We start from the raw sequence: 21,780 nt of genomic DNA, 5'->3' as shown, positions 1-21,780 counted from the left end.
ATATTTCCAGACTCTGTGTTTCCTGAAATACAACTTTCTTCAGAGGGCAGGGGAATCTGGCGGGGAACTGAAAAAAAGCATGATATGATGTTTTTGGCGTGCACAAACACATACACACTTGCATAAGCCCCCCTTCATACAGACACTGAGACACACAGAAGCACAGAGTCAAGTGGGAGCTATCTGCTTGCTCCCTTATCCTTCTGTTTTTTTACAGCGTTCTGTCAGTTCCCTGATGAATAGCAGCCCTCAGGTGGAGGAAGTAGCCCATCCTCATCCCACCCCCTTGTCTAAAAACATACTCTGCTATTGATTAATTCACAAACAGTCTAAAATGCACTGGGTGTCTAAAAACAGACATCCCTGTATTGATTTCTTCTTTGCTATTCCCCTGGGCACTCCTCTGAGGAAAAAACTGTTTTCAAATCAAATTTGTCTTGCTTTAACTGCTATTACAATGAAATAGTGTCAATTCCGAGTTGATATCAGACCTTTTATGCAAATATACATTGGGTATATAACTTATCAGAGGACGCAGAGCTCATTTTGGGTTGAATAAATCTTGCTGGCTGAAGCTCTGGGACTTCTGCCACTGATCCGTCACTGTCTGTTTTTTTTGTTTTTTTTGGTAAGCTCTCAGCGTGTTTGTGTGATGACAGCAGCCACTCCCTCTTCACATCTGACAAGCAACGGGGAGAAACTGACATGGACCGCTGACACTCAGAGTTCGGGACGTGCCGTTGACATTAATGGACTACCACTCAGTGCTCCCCTGAAATTATCCGGCCTCTGTCTCGTCTTTCGTTCTTGAGCTGCGTCTCTCTTGCCCTGCACACTTCACCCCAGAGGACGGTCGGATCGGTGACGAGGGAGAGGGCAGATACATCCATAAAACGTTTGTCTACAGTTGGAATGGCGAAAGAGCCACAGTTGTGGCTTTTGAAGAAATAGAAAGTTATCAGTCCAAATTCATCGTGGTATAGTTAAGCTTGGACATTTATTCCTTACGGCTCAGTCTTGAAATGCCCTGTTGTCTATAGCAATCCTTTCTCTTTTTGCATCATTTTTGCACAATATTCCATTAAAGATGTGGCATCATCTGTATCTGAGGAGTGCATAAACTCTTTTGGCACAAGCTCCTCACCTGCGGCATTCACACTACCTAAGGAGGAGACACGTGAATTGATCAGTCCAGGGCAAGGATATGCCAGTCAATGAGGTCTGGAAACAGAAGTCAGAGGATATCAACTAACGCTACATCTATGATTCACCTGAAGAGCAGATTGAAGAAGCCTTCCAGATCAGTCGCGATCTAAGGAATTTGAAGTCTTCACAAGCCGGATAGAATATGTAGAGTAATAGCAACAGCATGTTCCACGGCTGCTACTTCCCCTCAAAGTGGACGTGCCTGGAATGCCTCCAGAGTTAGACTTTCAGGAGGCATCCACATCAGATGCCTGTACCGCCTCGACCTCGACTCTGCTTTCAATACAAATGAACAGTGGTTTAACAGAAAAGCTCCTTCAACACAGTGGAGCCAAGCCGCCCACAATGGAATCTCATTTGCAAGATTCAACTTTGTCAGTCGCTACCCAGACCTCATGACCACAGCTGAGGGATTGAAAGTACATTGAGTGACTGACACATAGGAGCTTTATTCACCTCAACAGTCCAAACTTCTTGTCAATCGAATCACATTTGTGAATAGACCCAGCGACATTTCTACTCCCTCACTCAGGACAGAATGTGAATTACAAATGACTATGTTTTCATAATGAAAGGCACATTGTTCACACAAGGATTAAAATTCTGACTTGGCCAAGATGGAAGAGAGTCAGTTCACCCCCTGGTAAGGAAACCAAGTCCCCAAGCCAGGCCTGTGATCTCACAGTGTTTGGACCTGCACCAGTTGATCATTCAAGAAAAACCTGTGCTACTATGGTGTTGGTTCACCAACGACAGATGTAGGGTTCTCTCATTTGCACAATGAAATTACAAAAAAAACGTTTGCTGGTATGAGACAAAATGTGTACGTAAATGATTTCTGGCAGGAAATTTCCTGGAAACAGAAACACAAATTGTACATTTTTAAAGCTTTGTGACGATATAAGGGTGCATTATAACGAGTCGAGAGCAGCACATTTTTAGAATTTTTACAACTCGATCTCTGAATGCATCTCGCTACAGAGCAAGGAGCGGAATAAGGCAGGTGGCTCCCTCCCCAGTGTGCCAGTCTGCCTGCTAGTGTTGAGGCTGTGAGGAAGGAGGCCTGACTGTGAGAGGATCTGGGTTGTGTAGGAGGTGCTGGGTTGACTGCAGTGCTGCGGGGGAGAAAACGCGGTCGCCATTCCAACCTCGCTAAGATTGCATCTTCTAGCTACTGTGAACTTCTGCTAGCTGCTGTTTCACAACAATGTGTTGTGCTGTAAAAATAGCTTCCCTTCCCCTCACATGCTCATATTGATGAGCTGAAGTGTGCCTCATTTCGCTTTCTTCTGCAACAAACACACTGATTTGTCACATGGAGATCATTTAAGAAACTCTCCCGTATGAAACATTCCTTGCAAATCAATTAACCCTCACACCCGCTCACTTTCAAATTCTAATGCGATTGGACTTTCAGATAGATTTTGCAATCCAATTAAATTACATTTACACTGAGGTGTCGACTGAAACTCGCCCTACATTGATGAGGCATTGATTTCGTTTGAGAGAGGCTGGAGTTTTTACAAAAGCCATTGTGAAGCTCTCATTCCAATGCAGCTCATTAAAAGCGAGGTCTTTGGAACTGTGTCAGTGTGTCAGTGTGACAGCGGCAGCAACAATAAAACCACGGCCCCGCTCGCCACGGCACACTCTGACACTCAGCCACATCGCAATCTGAAAGGAGAGAACCTAAAGATCTATTTACAAAAACACAGCTAAGGGCTCATGATACCTGATTTGGCTGGCTACTCATGGTTTCAGCCCTTAGCTGTGACTGTGAGATAGTTAAAGTCACTGCGGCGGCCGCATTCATGGAGCTTCTTATCGCCCTCCTCCCCAGGGCGCGCGGGCTGTGGAGCGGGGAGGTGCGAGTGTTTGTCACCCTTCCCATCAAACAGCTGTCAGGCCGGGCCTTATCATGGGAGCAGCAGGGGGTGCCCGCTGACCTGCGGAGTGACACCCTGCAAGGCTGCCTCACCCGGGGGGCTTTGTGTCACCCTGACACCCCCCCCACAATGCCACCCCTCCTCATCCTCCCCGGCACAGACATGAACACACACACACACACACACACACACTGATCTCTTGACCTACTCCAGCATCAGTCATCCTCTTTCACACGCACACACACACACACACACACACACACACACACACACACACACACACACACCTGTCTCAGACGATCCACACCTTCTGAGGCACAGCACATGCAGAGGTTAAAGAATGAAAGAAAAAGTGATGCAGGAATAAAAGAGTGAAAAAAGGCTGTCGCAGAAAAGCATCTTTCCCGAGGCTTTGTCACCTCTTCTTATCAACTATAGATCAAAGAGGCAGCCCCTGGCCTGACACCATCCTATTTCTCCAAATGTCAGCGGTGATGTCGGAGCTGATATCTCGCGGCTGAGGGGGAACTGGTCGCTGAACACATTGCATCGCACAGATAACAGAAAGCCTGTGTGTTCTGTCAGCAGAGAGCGGACATTGTTTTAGTCACAATGCAGCAGCAGCACCCGCAAAAAACATCCACAAAAATGCAGTTCTGCGATTCACGATTAAATGAAGACGATATACTGTTAAGTTTTCAAGGATTTGTCAAGTGGTTTTGAACCTCAATAAGAACATTTTTTGTTCTTAATCATTCGCACATTTTGCACGGTCATTGCACTAGATACCAATTTAACTGATATTTTAGCCTTCATTTTCCATATTAAGAAACATACTCTCAAAAATTCCATGACATTACTTTCGACCCATATGTCCAGCTCTGAGCCGGACTGAGAACGTGGTTTTAAATCTTAATAATTTCACTATAATATTAAATGATCATAATAAAATAACATTCGATCCAGGTAAAAGTAAGGGGAAAATGTCCTTAGTTATTACAAAAACTGCTTCATCAGAACTGTGTGGATGTGGGTGGATCAAATTTGATTGACAGCGCTGTCTTTCTTTATTGATTGGTGTCAAAAGGGTGGGTCATGTCTAGTATGAGCCTGTCAGAGGCAAACAGAAACATGGGGAAAATAATGAAACAAAGTCAGTCTGCTGAAAACTCTAAAGTCCGCCCCTCAAGTAGCCCTTTGTTCATTCCTCGCCTGCATATCTTAACCTAAATGAACTAAAACAGATCTGTGAGGAGTGTTCTGCCAGCATCCAAGTCAAATTTATTGGTGCCCAGATAGTATCCACACCCTGTCTTTGGTGGTATTTTGTGTGGCGTTGCAGCCTTGAATTAACCAGTATGGCCTCGGGGCTGTGACATCATGGGTATGATTCCAGTTTGTAAATGGCTACATTCTGATTGGTGCATGAAAAAAACCCTAATGAGGCTTTGCTGACAAAATCAGGGAGAAAAGACGCTCGCGAAACTCAAATACAGAGATTTCTCACGTAGAATGACTAAAAATATTCTAACTTTGGTACAAAACTGTGTTCATGTCAGTCCCTTGCATCCATTGTAGAAATTTGATTGAAAAAGATACGTTTCTGGGGCTTCAAGTTCCAGAAATTCACAATGTTTCAGTTGTTATGGTTGTTACATCTACTGAATGTGTCTCAAGCTGAAATTTCCTTCCTTCCCATCATACAATCCCCACTAATTGGAGGGAAAAAGGGAAGACGCGTTCTTGTGAATGGCAATAAATTAATGAGGGCCCTTCTGTCTGCTTAAACTCAGATAATCAGCTAAGAGGCACCCTGGATGCAGATGCACAGCCCCTCGTGTGCATCTCATAGCTCTTTGTTTTCACCAATGTTTGTAGTGAAAAGCACAAGCTGTCAGGTCTGTTCTCAGTCTACACATGACGCGCGCACACACACACACACACACACACACACACACACACACACACACACACACAACCAGAAGTTGAGAGCAGACAGCCCGAAGTCTGCCACAGAAAAGCGGCCACATAAACACACAGGGAGATACAATGCTCATGCAATCAAGCACAGATGCAAACCAATTTAGACAGAGACACAAATAATTCTGAGCTTGCACACACACACATCTCTTTGCACACATGCATGCTCATATTTCCATAAACAGCTACGCTTGCACACGCTAGAAATGCGTGTGTGTGTGCGACTTTGTGTTAAAGGGGAAAAAAAAATAGCTGCTTTGAAATGCATAATGTCATGTTCTGAGTTATACTGAGGGCAGCAAGTCATGGCTAATAACAATGGGGGCAGTGTTTACCGGCAGAGATATGGAAACAAACAAAAAGGACTGGGAAAGGAAAAAAAAAAATAATCATATCCCCCAAGCCACAGTAACATGCCATTTCCCCACACACACAACATCTGAGTCATCTTTCACCGGGTTCAATTCATTAAATAGACGCTCTGGTTCACTGGGGATCTGCACTGAGATACTCAGGCATGTAGTTAATTTTCTCCGTCGCTCCTTCAGTCTGATTGAAGTTGACAGCCTTTGATCTTGATGAGCATGTGAAAGTAAAACATGCACTAAGACATGGCTTGGTGTTACTCACGGATGACGCCACGCTGATGTCATCCTCAGCCCGCCAAAGTGAGATTTACCCCGAGTGAAATTACTTTTATCCCATTGAATTAATGAGGAGATGGGGGATAAAAAAAAAAAAGTGTTTAAAAAAGGAAGGTGAATGAGTATAATGACCTCCAGGACTTTGTTTGCTTCGATAATTGGTTTCTTGTTGTTTCTGTGCACGTACATGAGACATTAGCCTCCTCTCGCAGCCCTTGTCTGAATACCTCAGAACAGCAAACAGCCACAACAAGTGCCTTCACGCCGACACCCGGCAGTGAGATGCAGAGAAATTTGTTCTCTGATAAACAGCTTTAGTTCCCCAAGGAAAATGGTATGTCATGTTTTGTTTGCAGCCCTTCCCCGGCCGTAGCTGTGAGCGAGATGAGAGAAATCTGTACAGACGGAAGCGCATACGGGCGATAAAACTAATTTTGAGGAGCTGTGTTCGTGTTGGGTTGGAGAGAGCGTTAGGAGACGAGGGGGTCAGGAGACTTGATATGTGGCTGAAAAGGTCAGCTGGGTTCTTATTGAGATAAGAAACAGATGAAAAGGAAAAGGTCAATTCATCAGCTCCCCTCTTAAATCCCTCCTGCTCCTCCACGGAGAGATTTAGCGGACTGACTGATAATAGCCATTGACTTCATGTCTTGTGGCAAATGTTGCATCATCTGTATCCGAGGAGTGCAGCGCTCATCTCCGGGGCCAAAATGTGTGATCTTGATTTTGACTTTCCGTTTTAATTTCCCCCTAACGAAAAACAACATTGCCTTTAAAGACAAACTATTTGAGCAATTGCAATTCATTATGCAGAAGCAGTGAAGCGACTGAATATGATTCACATAAAATAAGATGATGAAATCTCCAGTTACACAGTCAGCGAGCGGCTGTGGTTATGCAACACTCTGTGCAGCGCCTTCCCGCCTGATAAATATGGGAATAGCATTAAACCCTAAGAGAGGAGCTATAGAGTGAGGAGGTAAACAGTGCTCCTTTGTAAAAACAGCCTAAGTGGAAAAAGATCATCTCAGCACATTTAGATCTCAATTTCAACCACTGGGAACCCCGAGACAGACAGCGGCGGAGCTCACAGACATCCATTCATGTTGTAATCAAACATGGTTGGCTGACAGATCAGATAGTTAGAGGCTTTTGGATGAGGCACAGAAAGAGCATTGGAAATGATGAAAGAAATACGGTTCTTTATATTAGCGAGGCATCAAAAAGATTTGTGTGTGTATGCATCTGTCCGTCTGGGCTTCAAAAATATGAACCTTTGTGCTGCCTGGGAATTGTAAGAGCAGCGCAGAAAGCCCAGATTATATTTCAGGCTAATCTTTCCTGGGTGGACACAAGATCAATCAAGCAGCATGTTCTTTTCTCTCCTCCCCCTCTTTCTTCATTTCTATCAATTTTAATGGTTGAGGGACATCCTTCAAAAAAATAAAAAAATAATGGGGCAAGAAGATGGATGAGAACATCTGAAGCTAACTGACTGGAGATAGTGCTGAAGATGTGGAGGGGGGGTGAGAGAAAGGTTCGGCAGCCTTAATGTACCGTCAAAGCCATCAGAAGCACATGCATAGAAGGACTGCTGATTCCAGAAGTAGGCACCTCCATTTTTTCCCATTTTCCCATTTCCTATTTTACTACAGGTTTTACAATGCTTGGTCTAAAAAATGTCGGAAAACATGGAAAAATGTCCATCACAATTTCCTAAAGCCCTAAAATGTCTCAAATGACCAACCGATGATCAAAACTCAAAGATCTTCAGTTTACTAATCAGATATCCGATTAAAACATCGTCAAGCCAGAAACAAGAACAGAGAGCATGTATGAAGAAAACAGAGTAGGGCCGAGAACGCTTCCTTGAGAAACACCAAAATTAATATAAAACTGACCTTCTTTGTGAGAAAAATCAGTCACTACTATTTAAACCCTATATCAGAGAAAACAATGATTATTTGTCATCTTTTGTATTGACCATTTGAGCGTTGGAAGTTCTGCAAATAAAGTCAAGAATCATTTTTTAAGCAGAAAAGGAACTTGTACTCTCGGAGCCCTGAACCAACCAAAGGTTAATCCTCTTCCACTGTGTAAATCTATGGATTAATGCAACAATAAAAGCCTTTGCTTACAAAGGAAAAACCACAAATGCAGATTCTGTTGGCTTGCTGTATGTGATGATCCATGCCAGACCTTTTCTCTGAAAGCCTGGCTTTCCTGGTAGCTGCTCAACCTTTTATCGAATGCATATCCATTACACACATGGCGAGTGGTGTCGCTGAAGCCGTAGCAAGTCAGCTGTGTCCTCCTTAGACCCTCTCCGGTCCACAGGTTTCACATCTGGTGCTACCACACGGAGGAGAGCATCCACCCTGCTGCAGGACCAAACTCCTGGGAAACGACCTTAACCCCGGGAACAAATGGATTCCAGATCTGGTTCATTTCACGTCCGTCTGTCCTGTCGTGTCAACCTGGCGACACTGCGCTCAACATGACATCACTGAACTCCGAGATTACATTACAGTCATCCTCCTGACTGCCGTCTCTCTCTATAAATGTATGGACTTTCTGGTTTTGGAGTTAAAATATTCACCGAGACTATTTTGTTTCCTGTAGACAGAAATGTGTGTGTATGTGTGTGTGAGCCTCATTCTCATTCATATGCATCAGCAAGTTATCAGGGACTGCTGTGCCTCATTGAGCTAGGAAGCTGCTTTTCATTTATTTCTGAAATGCAGCAGAGAGTGATCCTGCTCCCGTCTAATAAAACTTCGACTGTAAAACTGGCTCTGCGGCTTTCAAAACTTTTTAGTAACGAAAAAAAGAACACTCGGCTTATTGGGAAAATACAAAAACAGGATAATGACATGTAGAGGGTCTGGACGCCGCACAGCGAGGGATGAAATTCATTACCCAGCAACCTTAAGAGCGGCTGGCTGCCACTGTAGCCTGGTGCTGGCTTACCATTAGCGCTAACTGCTGAGTTCTGACACCTGAAGGATTCCTAATGGGTCCTTTTGTTTTGATTGCAAACCTATTTGCAAAAAAGGCTTTTGTCAAAAGACAATGCAAACCATTAATTCATCAACACAGTCGCGCGCGGCAAAAATCTCCTCCAATCCACATAACTCTGAGCTATGCCGCGTTGCTCCTCTCATCAACATCTGCCATCCTGCTAATTAGCCTCCAAAAAGGCCACACATCACTGGGTTTCAGCAGTGCACAGACAATGTGTGACACTCACGAGGGGAGCTCACGGACACAAAGGGAATTACAAAGCTCTGCCAGATCACAGAGCGAATCAGCTACAGTATGTTATTGTCTGCACAAACGGCCCGAGCCGCAGCCTGGCGGAGAATACAGGCCATGACAGTGTGGTTGACCGTAGCGTGAGAGCTGCTGAACCTCGGGTCAGAAGGTTCAACAAGGTTTCATCCTTGTTGACCAAAAATGAGGGAAAACTTCCTACTTCTCCTTCGCACAGAGGACAATCAGTGCAAGGTTAACTGGAGTGGAATCCAGCAGAGAGCAGGCTAGAGCAAAGGTTGAAACAAATGTAATCAAAGAAGATGAGAGATCAGAGGAATCAGGAAGAAAAGGAAAGGGGGGGGGGGGGGAATAGAACAATGCACAAGAGAAGAGCAGCAGTAGGTATTAAAGAAAGAAAGTGGGAGTTTGGAAAGTGAAAAACAAAGAGCAAGGCTGCAGGAAGATTCCTGTGTCCTCTTGTCCAGAAAGAAAAGGAAGAGAAGCCGATACAATAAATAAAAGATGTCAGCCCTGCAAGATAGCTTCGCAGTCCAGCTGAGAAAGGTGAACACATTTCCATGCAGAACACCCACAGCCGTGAGAACAGAGAGGAAGGGGGAACGGGGAGAGAGTGAGGGAGCCAGCTAGTCATAAATCTCCAACAGCTAGTGGGGTAGGCAGACGGGGAGAGTGTCAAAATTGTTTCTGGGTGTGAAGGGAAGGGGAGGAAGGTGGCTAACCAACCACTGCGACTGACTCCTGCTCCTTGAATCAACCTGCTGCAAGGCCGGTCAGTCACGCTGTGACACCAGCAAACCACTTCTGCCTCATTTGCATACACATATTCAACGACGCATGTGTATGTGCGCGTATGTATAAGTGTGTGTTTTTCTGCGCGGCGTACAGCAAAGACACAAAGGCAGAATAAAAGAACTGAGCGAGAATGATAGAGAAAAAACATGGAGCAAGGCTGAGAGCTGAGCGAGCTCTGTTCTAGACAGATGAGATGATATGTGTGGAAGAGGATTAGGTTGCCGGCGGTGTGAGTGGTGAGCGCAGCTTCTTTTTGTCACAACACACTTCCCCTGACCACAAAGACACGGTGACACACTTCTATAGCTGCAGGGAGAGCTCGGCAGCCTGGAGGAGACTCTCCTGCCTGTCTGTCTTGCATTTGTTGTGCTGTTGCAGAGGGTGTATTGCTTGTTTTGTTTGTCTCCGAGGACATGTGTGAGCGAGCGCACGGATATTTACGTGCAAGACTGTGACAGGAGGTGGGTTTCTATTGGTAAAACGTGATTTCAAACCAAAAACTCTTCAGTGATAACTCCTTTTTCTCCCTCTTCTCTGCTCTTTAGTCTTCTACCCGCAGTAATGAGCTTTCACCTGTTTGCTCCTGTCCCTAATTTCTCTTTGTCACCCTTCCCTCCTCCCTGGCACTTTCTATAACAACTGCATATTTAACGGCTTACTCTCTATTCCCATCCTAGTCTTTATCCTTCCCACCTTCCCTCCCACTGTGGTGATCAGAAAGTAGGTGCTGATGTTGCAGCTCCCGCCTGAACCAGCTCGGTATATCAGTGGGTGGACAGACATGCCAGAGCGCTCCTGTCAACGGCGAGTGCGCCCTGGAGACTGGCCCACTTGGCGGATACTGATCCCCTCTGCTAAACCACGAGAAAAAGGAGTCAACACTATTTCTTAACAACTGGTGCGGGGAGGGACGCCAAAGCCAAGATAAGCACCGAGACAGCACTATTTTTATGGTCCTCCTGAGGAGAGGCAGGCACTGCGGCGGCTACCTCTTCATCCTTCACGGTCCCGAGACAATTCTGTCTGTTTGCTAATATTAAACAGACCATTAGTGAGCGCAGCCTCCATTACTGCTGATCCAGAAGCCTGCAGCCCGGTCAGTCATGCGGTCCCAAATCTCACTGACAACGTCCAGGAACAGAGTTCGTCTCAAGTCGTACACGAGCTGAGAGCTACAGGCAGCGGTCAACCCAAGATAGTTTACCGCCCCCGCTTCTCCCCATCCTGTCTCTTCACAAGGGTAAAGAGAGACATTTCACGTCTAATTAATGCACAGGATGGTTGTATAAAACAGCTAATGAGGCTGTGATCACAGTGGCGTGAAGGCAGGCACTACTGGGGGGGGGGGGGTGTACTACTCCTCTTCCAGAAGACACTGAGCTTCACAGTTATTAGCCTGTCACAGGAAGAGGGCTGATGGGGAGGCTGGAGGTGGTTGTGAATGCTTTTTTATCCGTTCTGCTAAACCACCATCTGAGATATTGTCCTCTGCCTATTCGTCTGATATGTCTGACATGACTACTGCAGATGACAAGAGTTTATTTTAGACAAAGAATCTGTGTGAATTTGTCAAGAAAATGCATAATTATTCTGCAGTTGCATCAGAAGTCTAACAAAGCGTGAATGAATCTGAAGCTTCACATCTGTGAGATTAGAACCATAAGGACCAGGTGCTCTCCAAGAAGTAGATAACACATGTCACAGCTCTCACAGCGACGACACAAGTGCCAAAGGAAAACTTTCAATGTACGTGAAAATATTCAATGACATATTTTGAACCTTAATCAATCAAAGACTTAATTGGAAATTGGCAAAAATACATCATTAGAGATTTTATTCATGCACTTAGGTGCTACTGTTTTCGGAAAAAAAAAAAATGTGGCGTGCAGCCCATTCATTCAGCAGGATGAATGGGCTGCACGCTACCTGCTCTCTAAGCAGTGTTTATTACTCGAACCACATCTGCTGATGCCTGTCTCTCTCCACTATGCTGCCTCACTCTCATTTTGTGTATTAATCCCTCATTCGCACCTTTCCAATCTTCTCCCTGAAACACACCCTCCTTCTGTTTTGGTTTGGAACCTATTTTCAAAAGCAAGCAGCAGCAGCAGCATCAGCAGCAGCCTGAAAGTGCTCTCCGCACAGCACGCATAATGAATCATACACAACAACACACACACACAACTGATGCCAGAGTCGGCCGTGCCTCCGCTCACCTGTGCAATCTCATACAGCAGCTTGTAGTGTTCCTCTCGCTTCTGTAAAGTGCACAGATTGCAGCCCATTATAGTCGTCGTGGAAAAGCCAGGCGTCCAATTCTCCCCGAGCAGTGGTGGTACGGACACAGGGGGTCACCCTCCACACCGGAGCGCTGGTTCTCATCAGTCACTCCTTAGCAGGCATCTCTTTTCAGGCATTCCCATTCACACATAAAGCTCATAAACAAGCCCAGCTCAGAGGCAACAGAGAGCTCCAGCTGAGTCTAACAGAAGAAGGTTCAGATGTGAACAGAGTGGCAGTAGCTTCAGCAGTGGTACAAGTAGCAGCATCAGCCGGTGTATGTGTGTGTCTCCTCTCTCCTCTCCTGCTCCCTCCTATTTCACAGACTCACACACACATGCACACACTCGCACGCCGGAGTTGTGACTCTCGCTCACTGAGACACTCCCCCCTTTTTCCTCCTCAGTGTCGGCGCACATGACTACGCTGATACGAGCTCATGAATAATGAGGGAGAGCACTGCCATATACATGAGGGAGGCGGGAGCAGGGGAGGCGACTGACAAAGAGGGAGGAGCGTGTGTGAGCGGGAGCGCCGGTTCATTAAAACTGAGGCGCAGTTATACAATAAGCTCCTTTGTGTGAGCAGCTCCTGCGAGGAGCTTGGGCAGGGCTGGCTGTGCCGGAACGACACACTCCGTGGGCAGAGGAGGTTTTCTAAGGCTTGTGGTAACCTACCTGCATCTGAGGCTATTCAGTGACTGTTTATCTGCTTCATGTGTGGAGGAGAGTGTTGCCATGTAGTGTTTATTTCTGAAGGAAATAAGGAACCACATTATTAAGGAGAAATCAAGCAATGAATACCATGGCAGCTCAAAATGGCAATAGGTTTACCAAAATAATTAGGTGATTAATCAATTAGTTGATCCCCAGAAATGTAATTACAATCGATATTGACGATCAATACCTTTTTTGAGGCATTAAACATGTGAAAATGTTGGTTTCCAGCTTCTCAAAACTGCGAATTTACTGCTTTTCTCTGTTTACATATCACAATTTAAGGAATACATTTGTGTCTTGGTCTTTTTTTCTTCAACCTTTTTCACCATTTTTGGAAATTTTACAGACTATATCATATGATAAAATGTGTTGAAAAAAAATCCACAGATCAATTAATAAGGAAAATAATGGTTTTGTAGGTTCCTTAATTGCTGATCTAATGATATGATCATAGATTTAATAATATTAAATGATTGACAGAAACATTCAGTAACTATTTTGATAAGTGTGTCTCATGATAATAAACATAACATCTTTATTCTCCAAGTGTTGATTCAACAAAACCATTGAATGTATAAAATATAGAAAGAGCCATCGTGTCTGAAAAGTGAAGCCAATGCAGAGGTGCCTTAAAATGCATTCTCTCTCATAGCCAGCAGAGGGCGGGTTCACTGGTTTCAAAAAAACATCTGTAAGCTTATGCAAAAATGGCTGTACTTCTTAATTTATCACTTTATTTAATAACCTCTGTAGCCAGTTTTCTTATGAGATCATGGTTTCAATTGCTTGTTTGGAAATCCTGGTGTAAAGTTAATATGTAAAAGCAGGGTATGTTTAAGGTGTGGCTACCTTGTAACTAACAATTCGCTACCCTGGCTTGTCTTTGGGCTCCTCTCCCTTCCTGATACGGTCACTTTCAAAAAACAATATGGCTGTGATGCCAAACTTGAGGCCCCCCCCCGCCCCGTACCTTTTGTGGGCCAAACGTTTAATCAATTAATTGAGAAAATAATGTGCAGATTAATAAAAAAATATTGACTGCAGAGATTGCTATGATGAAGAGACGAGTGATTCAGCATTATGACTTGTCTTTCTTTGTCATGACAAAACAATCAAGAGTAGTTCAGGATGTACAGATAATGGATTCCAACATTGCTTTGCCCAACTATCTTAAAAAGTGAAACATGAATTGATACAGACTGCTCAGGATTTGAATGGCACAAGACAAACAAGTGATTGCATATTTATAACTCAGTTGGCACTACAGGTGTCATTGATGATGGGGTACCTCGGAGCAAATTGGCAATCAGCAACGCCAGAGACTTCACAGGCAATAGATCAACCACTGCCTTCCCTCAAACTGCGATAATTGCCAGACAATAGACCTTAGCTATTGTCTCCACCATGGAATCCCCTTTCGCTAGCAGGAACCTACACTAACGAGCAATAATTGTTAACAAATTGGCCTCCCAGCCAACAGCGGGGCTCGCTGTGCTGAAAACAGCTAAGAGTAGATGAGTGCTCATCAGCTGGCTACTGGGCATCCCACCCCCGGGGACTCCATAATCCGATTTTCTGGGCTTTAATTTTGCTCCACTGCCTGGAGGCAAGCCAAACAGAGACCTACATCATACAGCACCATTATGGTTAATACCATCCACCATCCTCCCTCTTCGCCTCCGTCACCCAAACCATCCTCGCTACCATCCGCTCCTCATCCTGAAGAAGAAGCCACAGTGGGTTTTTTTCTGCAGTTGCCAGGCAATACCAAATCCATGAAGTGCTGTTCACTAAAGTGTCAATTTGACATCAAAGGGTCTTGCTGGGAGACTGAGGAGCTGGGATATGATATTGCATTTGATGAACAGGGGTGCTATGTTTGCTTGCGGTACAATGGACTGCGAAGAAAATGTGACTCAGAGGCAGTCTTCTGAAATTGTATATCGAGGACCGGTAAATAGCGATGAAGTGCCTCTGAGTGGCGAGGACGACCACTCTAGTTGTCTAAAGTCAGCACGGATGGAAAGTGTAAAACCATCGAGGGTCAAATACAATGTCCTCCCTGCATAGGGAGACAAATACCAAACTGAGAACACGCTGACAGTATCTGGTATTAGTACATGGAAAGATGTGTACTCAGGGTTCAGGTCTGGATGACCATCGCTCGGAGATGTTGCACTCACTGACCCCGAAAGGTTAAGATGCTCATCGGTCACCCAAATGGTCTCTCTCCTCATCGGTGCAGCGAGACTGATACAGTAGCCTCTGCCTGCGGTCAAGCAGCACCTCTCAATGAGACATGCAGCGTGAAGGATGCTCTTTGAGGGGTACATTAAGACTGATAAAAGCTCTCCCGAGGTGCTTTATGGCTGCGGGTTTTACATTTTGACAGGCTGAATTTACCTGAGACGGCATTTCCGATGCGACCCGAAGGCAAGATGAGCACATTATAGATACATGTAGTTAAAGCATTTACTTTCTGACAAGGTGGAGCTGTACGTTACGATCAGGGTTAAGATGCTTGCTCAGTATTTTCTATTGTTTAACATTTAGAAGGGAAATGCAAGTAGCTATTGTGTATTTCATGTTTGACGTCCACTGATTTTGTCTCCTTGACGCGTCCTTTCGAGTGTCCTTTTCCTGCTGTCCAGCGGTCGTCCATCATCCGATCTGCCCTATGTCCGCTCGGCCAGAAACAGGCCCTCAATCGTGTTCATTCTCTCAGTTAATGGGCCTCACCTCGCTGGGCATCGAGGAGCGATTTGTCCTCACTGTGATGGGTGTATTTTGAGCTTTCTTCAATTGCATTTCTGACAAACGGATATTTGAGCTCACCTTAAACCTGGAGGTATAACCTTCAGCCAAGTGTGTAATGTAGGTATATGGCCGTGTTGTAAACCCTGTAAGCCCCCAGACATGCCTGCCTAGAGCTTACAGAGGAACGGAGTCTTTTTCCTCCGTATGTCTTGCACTGACGCAAACAAAATGAGCAACAAAAACACAACAGCCGGCGCAGAACATGAAATCACAATCACTACCCACAACTGTATTTGTATCGATTTCTTGTCTGGGGATAAATACCACCGCCAACCACCACTCGCCAGAGCAAAGAAGTTGGATCAATCCAATATTCCACTGCATATGGTTCAACAGCCCGACATCTGATTGACTTTTTAAAGTAGGTAAAACACGGAGCGTATTTTTCACTTCCATTCTGACAGCACCTATTCCAGAGGATTGTGGCTGCCAGTCACAAGCTCTTGGAGGCAGCTTGGGTGAAAGATGATGCTCCTCTGAGAGACTGATAGTTCACATATTGCAAATATGAAATGAGCATTGTTTAATATAATAGACAGAAAAGCTTATGGTTTGGGGCGAAGCGTGGCTCATCTCAGGCTATTGGAAGAGATGTTTGTATTCGAACACTTGTGTAGGCTTACGGTAACACTGACAACAACGAGAAGCGTGAGATTTAATAAGAAGCACTCATCGCTGTTATTACTTGTCTATGGCAATGTCTGTCGGGAATATCAAGTGTCCCTGTAGTGTTTAATACATAAACAGGTTTATTAGGCCAGCTCGGAAACACCAGGCGGACTGAAATCTCTTTGGTGTGAGCACCGAAGATTAGAAATCCAGCTCACGTGAACAGAGAGCCGCGGGGATGTGAGAGTGGTTTGTGATGTGACGCGTGGCTCGGATCTGATCGCCCACCTCCACCGTTCCACACCCGCTCCTCCTGGGTATCCATGTGACCTGATTTGGGAGTAATTAAATGAGGCCCTTTTGTGAATGAATCATCGTCGCAGCCCGCTTCCTCCGATGACAAGCTTTGACGGCAGCTCGTCAGGCGAGCGCACACGAATGCACAGGTGGGCGCTTCAAAGCCAGCGTGGCCAGACTGTGGGAAGCCGACCAAAACATCTTCCTCAGTGACAATAAATTATTAAAAAGGCTGAAATCTTTAATTCATGTGGGAACATGACCACGGATAAAAATAGCACACTGTAGGCTACCTTGTGTGATAACGTATGCAATGTTGCTCTTAAAGCAATCAACATGATGGCTATTTAATGCAGAGCCTGAAAAGCAATTTAAACTCGTGTCTCAGCCCACACAAAGTGTCTTCGGCTATTTCTTTCAAACCGCGCATATTACATCAATTAATTATGAATTAATTAATGGGGTATTTAACTCTGTGATTAGCATGTTTAGCCAATAATATGACAGAATTCAAGTAGCTTCCTCAGTAAAATTCTGTGATGAGATATCAATCACCTTTTTTATGAGCAAAGCGCAAGATCCTATGGCTGCTTCTCATCAATTAATTGTGACATGTCAACGGTCAATTCTGAAATTAAATTAACATTTGCTTCCAACGAGCCTCTTCACTTAGAAACAATACCCCTTATGAGGAGTTTTCCCCTCACTTAAACACAAAGAAGCACATGGCATACTGTACACACACACCACCCTTCAACGCAGACGTCCTACATGAAATCAGGTTAACCCCGACGCCGCCCTCTGTCTGCATGCAGATGAAACAGAGTGCACATCAGACAGGAAAGCTCCAGCTTTTCACTATCTGACTGTGAAACTGCTGACGAAGTGACATCTGCCAAGCTTTCGGTAAAGTCAGGGGAAACAAAGCAAAAAGACAAGGATCAAAAAGTCTGTCTGTGAGATCAGGATGAAACATACGTCTGAGTGGTGCAGTCTGCCAGTAGCTACAGTATCAGTGTCAGCGTGAAACATGCATGATCAGAATTATGGTTGAGCGACAGAGAAAATATGAACAAATTTGTGATTTAACACAATTCATCCCGTTACATATTTATCCATACCATCATTAAAGACTTCATCACCCACACTTTAAGTTCTTCTCTAATGCTGGAGGCCATACTTCACATTTCTCCCATCATGTCAGAAGTGTCCATCACGTATGAACCGAGTGTAGTTTACACCGGTTGAACACATGTAAGAGCAGTGACCTTTTCAAAGAGAAAACACTCGTTCTGACGCTTCAGGCCGCAGGAGAAGAAGGGGGAACATGTGGAGCGGTGAGTGAAAGACAAGACGTTCCCCGCTACCTTCTCTGCTGGACGCTCCTGTCTGCTTTCATATTAATTCGACCGCAGGCTGCAGAGTGTGTGGCCCGAACTAACTGCTGCCACAGAAACACTCGCAACCACACGACACCATAACCTCGACACCGCCTGCGTCGCAGGACACCCTCAGGACATCCTGAACTGCCGCTGCACCGGCCTCCCTGCAGCTCTGGGGAAGCAAAGGTGAAAATGTCGGCTCGCTCATATTTAGCCTTGATGGCTGTTGAAGTTCCCCCAGCCAGCCTGTGATGAATAGTAATCGCTTCAGATGCATAAAGCACTCGAGCATAACCTAAGCTTAGCTGTGAAGCATGCGTCGTATATCTGGAGATCTAACAGAGACACATTAGGAGGTCCATAGGTCTGCCTGCTCCTGTTGCCTGAGGTGTTTAATGATATTTGTGGCCAGATACAATCCCCATGTGTGTCGGGCTCCACCCTTTTTATTATATTATCTGACATAAAGTAACAAGACCGGAGAGATTGCCAGCTGTATAAACCTCCACTGGGCGGGTGTATAAAACAGGATTACAAAGTCACCTGATTGTGAGGAGACACTCAATCAGAAAAAGAAAGAAGGGCTTAGGATACAATGAATACTGTGATCAAGGAAATTCTGTGAAAGATTCCAAGGTGCTATAGATTCAGATGCATCTACAGAGATAACAATTTGTAATCTTGTGTTTCCATGTTCAGGCAGAGGAGGCGTGGAGCTGACAGGAGAGCAGGTGTTTTACAAATCTTCTAGAGTTCAGACAAAACACTCTCAGAGAAGTCAGCGGACGGCAAGCCTTCCTTCATCTCAATGGATGAAATTATTATCTAAATATGGCCACCTGCGATATCCAAATCGCTTGAGCTGCAATTTGCTGATATAGGTGAAGTGTCACAACAAATCATATTCTGCAGACATAACGGACGATGCTTGTGTGGTAACAGCCCAGCATTATTTTTCAAATACTTTTTGTGCAAAAAAAAAAAAAAAAGGACACACAAAAAGTACCATGCCAGTAACATTGTGACGCATAAATCAATCGCAGTATCTACCCACGTCTATAATGTCTCATAAACACACTCATGAATACTGAATTTGATGGTCACCATCAAATTGTTATCAATATTATGATCCTGATGTCTATAATGCATTAACATCATACTTGTGCTATAGTGTATCTACAGTGATAAGCAATAACAACACACTATAAAGCAGGTCAAGTATAAATATTTGATAATTGCTGCACACTCACTGGATCATAGTGTATTACATTTCTCATAGTTGCAATACATTATCACCATATAATAAAACATCATGATCACTATCATAACGCATCATAATGTAATTAGAAGTTCCTGTCAGGACATTAGCTTAATAGAAGGTTTTCCCTTTTTGAGTCATTAATCTCTAATTTGCCATCTAAACTAAATGTATTGCTGTTTTCTGTACATATACTTTTCAATAATTGGCATATCCAAAAGTTAAAACTGTAAATATGTAACATATGTTTTAAAATCTACATATCTTCAAGAGCAAGTAAAGCAGTTTAATCAATTTGCTGACTGTCACTGAAGCTCAAGGTGGCAATTCTCACTAACAACAAGCAGCAAACATGTACAACAGGCATGTCATTGATTTCACTCTCTGCCCATTGCTGGCTGAGTACTCGTCAATACACAGTCAATACCCCTTTGATTGTGGATGAGAGTTTTGTGCTCCTGAAGAGAGAAAGTGGATCTATAGAGACAATCAGCTTAGAGGGCAAACGGGTTAGACTCCATACCAACCTGTTCTGTTCCATCTATTCAAGTCTTATGCTGATTCTAGCATAAGCAGAAAACCTGCAATCTCTTATTGTGTCCTATGCGAGGCCTTTAGAGGCAATGTCACCGACAGGTCACCTCATTTCAGGGACACAATACCAGCGTCCTCATGTTCTCTACGAATGTCATGTTGGGGCAGAGTCACATAGAGCACATCCAGCAGTGGGTTGCTTTCCCAATCCCTGATAAAATTAGATGAAACTATTGTACAAAGGACGGGGGAAACATTTTCAAACATGCGTGTGAACCTCAAAGCTACACCAACAAAAGAAAAGTATTTCAAGTATATATTTATTTTTTGGCCTTTAAGTGGCTTTATCAATAGAACAGGCTCAAGACACAACAGGAAACATGATGAGAGAGAGGGGTAGTGACACACAGCAAACGGTCCCCAGGCCGGGATTGGAACCGCAGGGTCGCTGCAACGAGGACAAAGCCTCTGTAGATGGGACGCGAGCTCTACCAACAGAGCTAAACGGCGCCCCAAAAGAAAAGTAAATCAACAATGGAGAAAATTGCTATTTGCGATGTGAGAGACAGACCCACTGAAAACCATCAAACTGAAATTATTATACAATTTGTTTCCAGCCATAGAGCAGGCAGCGGTTTCTCGCACACCCACTGTACAGTGCTTCTGTCACTCTGGATTTCATGTCGTTACTTTGAAATTCGATGTTGGTGACCAAAGCTTCTGGATCAGGAAAGCAACCAAACAGGTCGAATGTCAAAGCAGCTTATTACGATCCATATTTACGCTCTTGTTAGGTGGCTGCTTCTTGTGGCTGTATAATTATTCAACAGCAAAGGAGGAAGTCAGGTGGAGTAGAATAGAGAGCAACAAGTCCACGCAGGGATGAGGTCAGGGATCGGATGGGCAGGTCAAACAAGGACAGGATTTCACCCAGGAATCTGCTGTCCATGCCCAGTGTGTAAGCAGAAATCATCGATGAATAGTCGAGTGGGTGGGCCTGACCCTGTTACACTGCAACGACCACTTTGTTTTGTGAACGGTGATATATGTCGTTTTGGGAGTCACTGGCAATCAACCTATTCAGGCTTTTAGAAATGAGGATGTGTTGTTGTTATCACGTTTCAAATCTTCTCCTATTGATGCTTTGGGAGAGATTTGCTATGATTGCATTTCATGTGGTTTTGCTGTACAGACTTTCTCAAACTAATTTATACACAGTCTGGATACATAAGTTAAATATGAGCTGGCAGTGTAGACACTGAACACGGCTGTAATGATTTCACTCTGCAGGTCGCTGACAATGCCCTCTGCACGTCTGCCTGCTAGGAGAGTCTCCGGTTTGATTTCAGCTATATTTCTAAAACGACAATCAAAGTGAAAATTGAATCGTAAAAGTTGCACGTTGATGGAAAAATTCAATTAAGGGAAATTATTGCAGACATTTTCTGCCAAACTGTCATTTTATTTTCAATCTGCAGTTTTACAGTAATAGCACAATCTGCAGGGCGCGTTGGTAATATGACCTTGGTATTAAAATCACCTGATGTAATTTTCCCGATCGCTCCAAAGCGCCGAAGCAAAAATAACACGATATAGTAAAGTTGAAGAACAAACAAAGTAAATCTCATTCTAGGCAGATGTTGGCAGACAACACTCATTTGTGTTAGCTCTGCCTCGATGCAGCAGCGAGCCTCCACTGGCACCCTTCATGTACTCCGTAATTTCTATTGCAACGGGCTTGTTCATTGTGCTCCTCCAAGCGCTTCAGCTGGCCTGGTGGCTGCACAAACAAACCTCCATTTCCTATATGCTTGTGGTTTTTTTTGTGGCAACTTCCATTTCTTGCCTGCACCGGGGCGGGAGAAAGTAGTCAGCGCGCCCGAGGATCAGCTTAAAACCTTCACCTAAACTGCGATGCTCCAGAATGAGAATGGCCACAGATTCGGTGGTAATAACAGACCTGCAGATGGATCACACGCTTGGTTTTTTTTTTCAGCGCAGATTAGTCTGGAATTATGATGATACCCAGGGGGCAGGAATCTTATTTTCTGTCCTCCTGATAAGAAAACAAGAGCAGGCGAGAACCAAAAGGGAAGAAGC

The 21,780-nt window shown here is 44.5% G+C and overlaps 1 protein-coding gene across 2 annotated transcripts in view; it reads right to left on the bottom strand.

Moving 5' to 3' along the window:
- The window catches only part of LOC115587115 (PDZ domain-containing RING finger protein 4), a 135,642-nt gene that overhangs the window by 39,044 nt on the left and 74,818 nt on the right, over positions 1 to 21,780 (bottom strand). Inside the window, exon 1 of one of the 2 annotated variants that reach the window (XM_030426752.1) lies at positions 12,001 to 12,455. The exons of the other annotated variant lie outside the window; for it this stretch is intronic. Within the exon in view, the coding sequence (XP_030282612.1) occupies positions 12,001 to 12,069 (69 nt within the window). The 5' untranslated portion in view covers positions 12,070 to 12,455. Of the gene's footprint in view, positions 1 to 12,000; positions 12,456 to 21,780 lie in introns of those variants that run through there. 2 annotated transcript variants of the gene reach the window in all.

The sequence above is a fragment of the Sparus aurata genome, chromosome 8 (genome assembly GCF_900880675.1).
Source record: "Sparus aurata chromosome 8, fSpaAur1.1, whole genome shotgun sequence".
Lineage (NCBI taxonomy): Eukaryota > Metazoa > Chordata > Actinopteri > Spariformes > Sparidae > Sparus > Sparus aurata.
The sequence above is the reverse complement of the archived record's forward strand: the minus strand, read 5'-3'. Positions and strand labels throughout refer to the sequence as shown.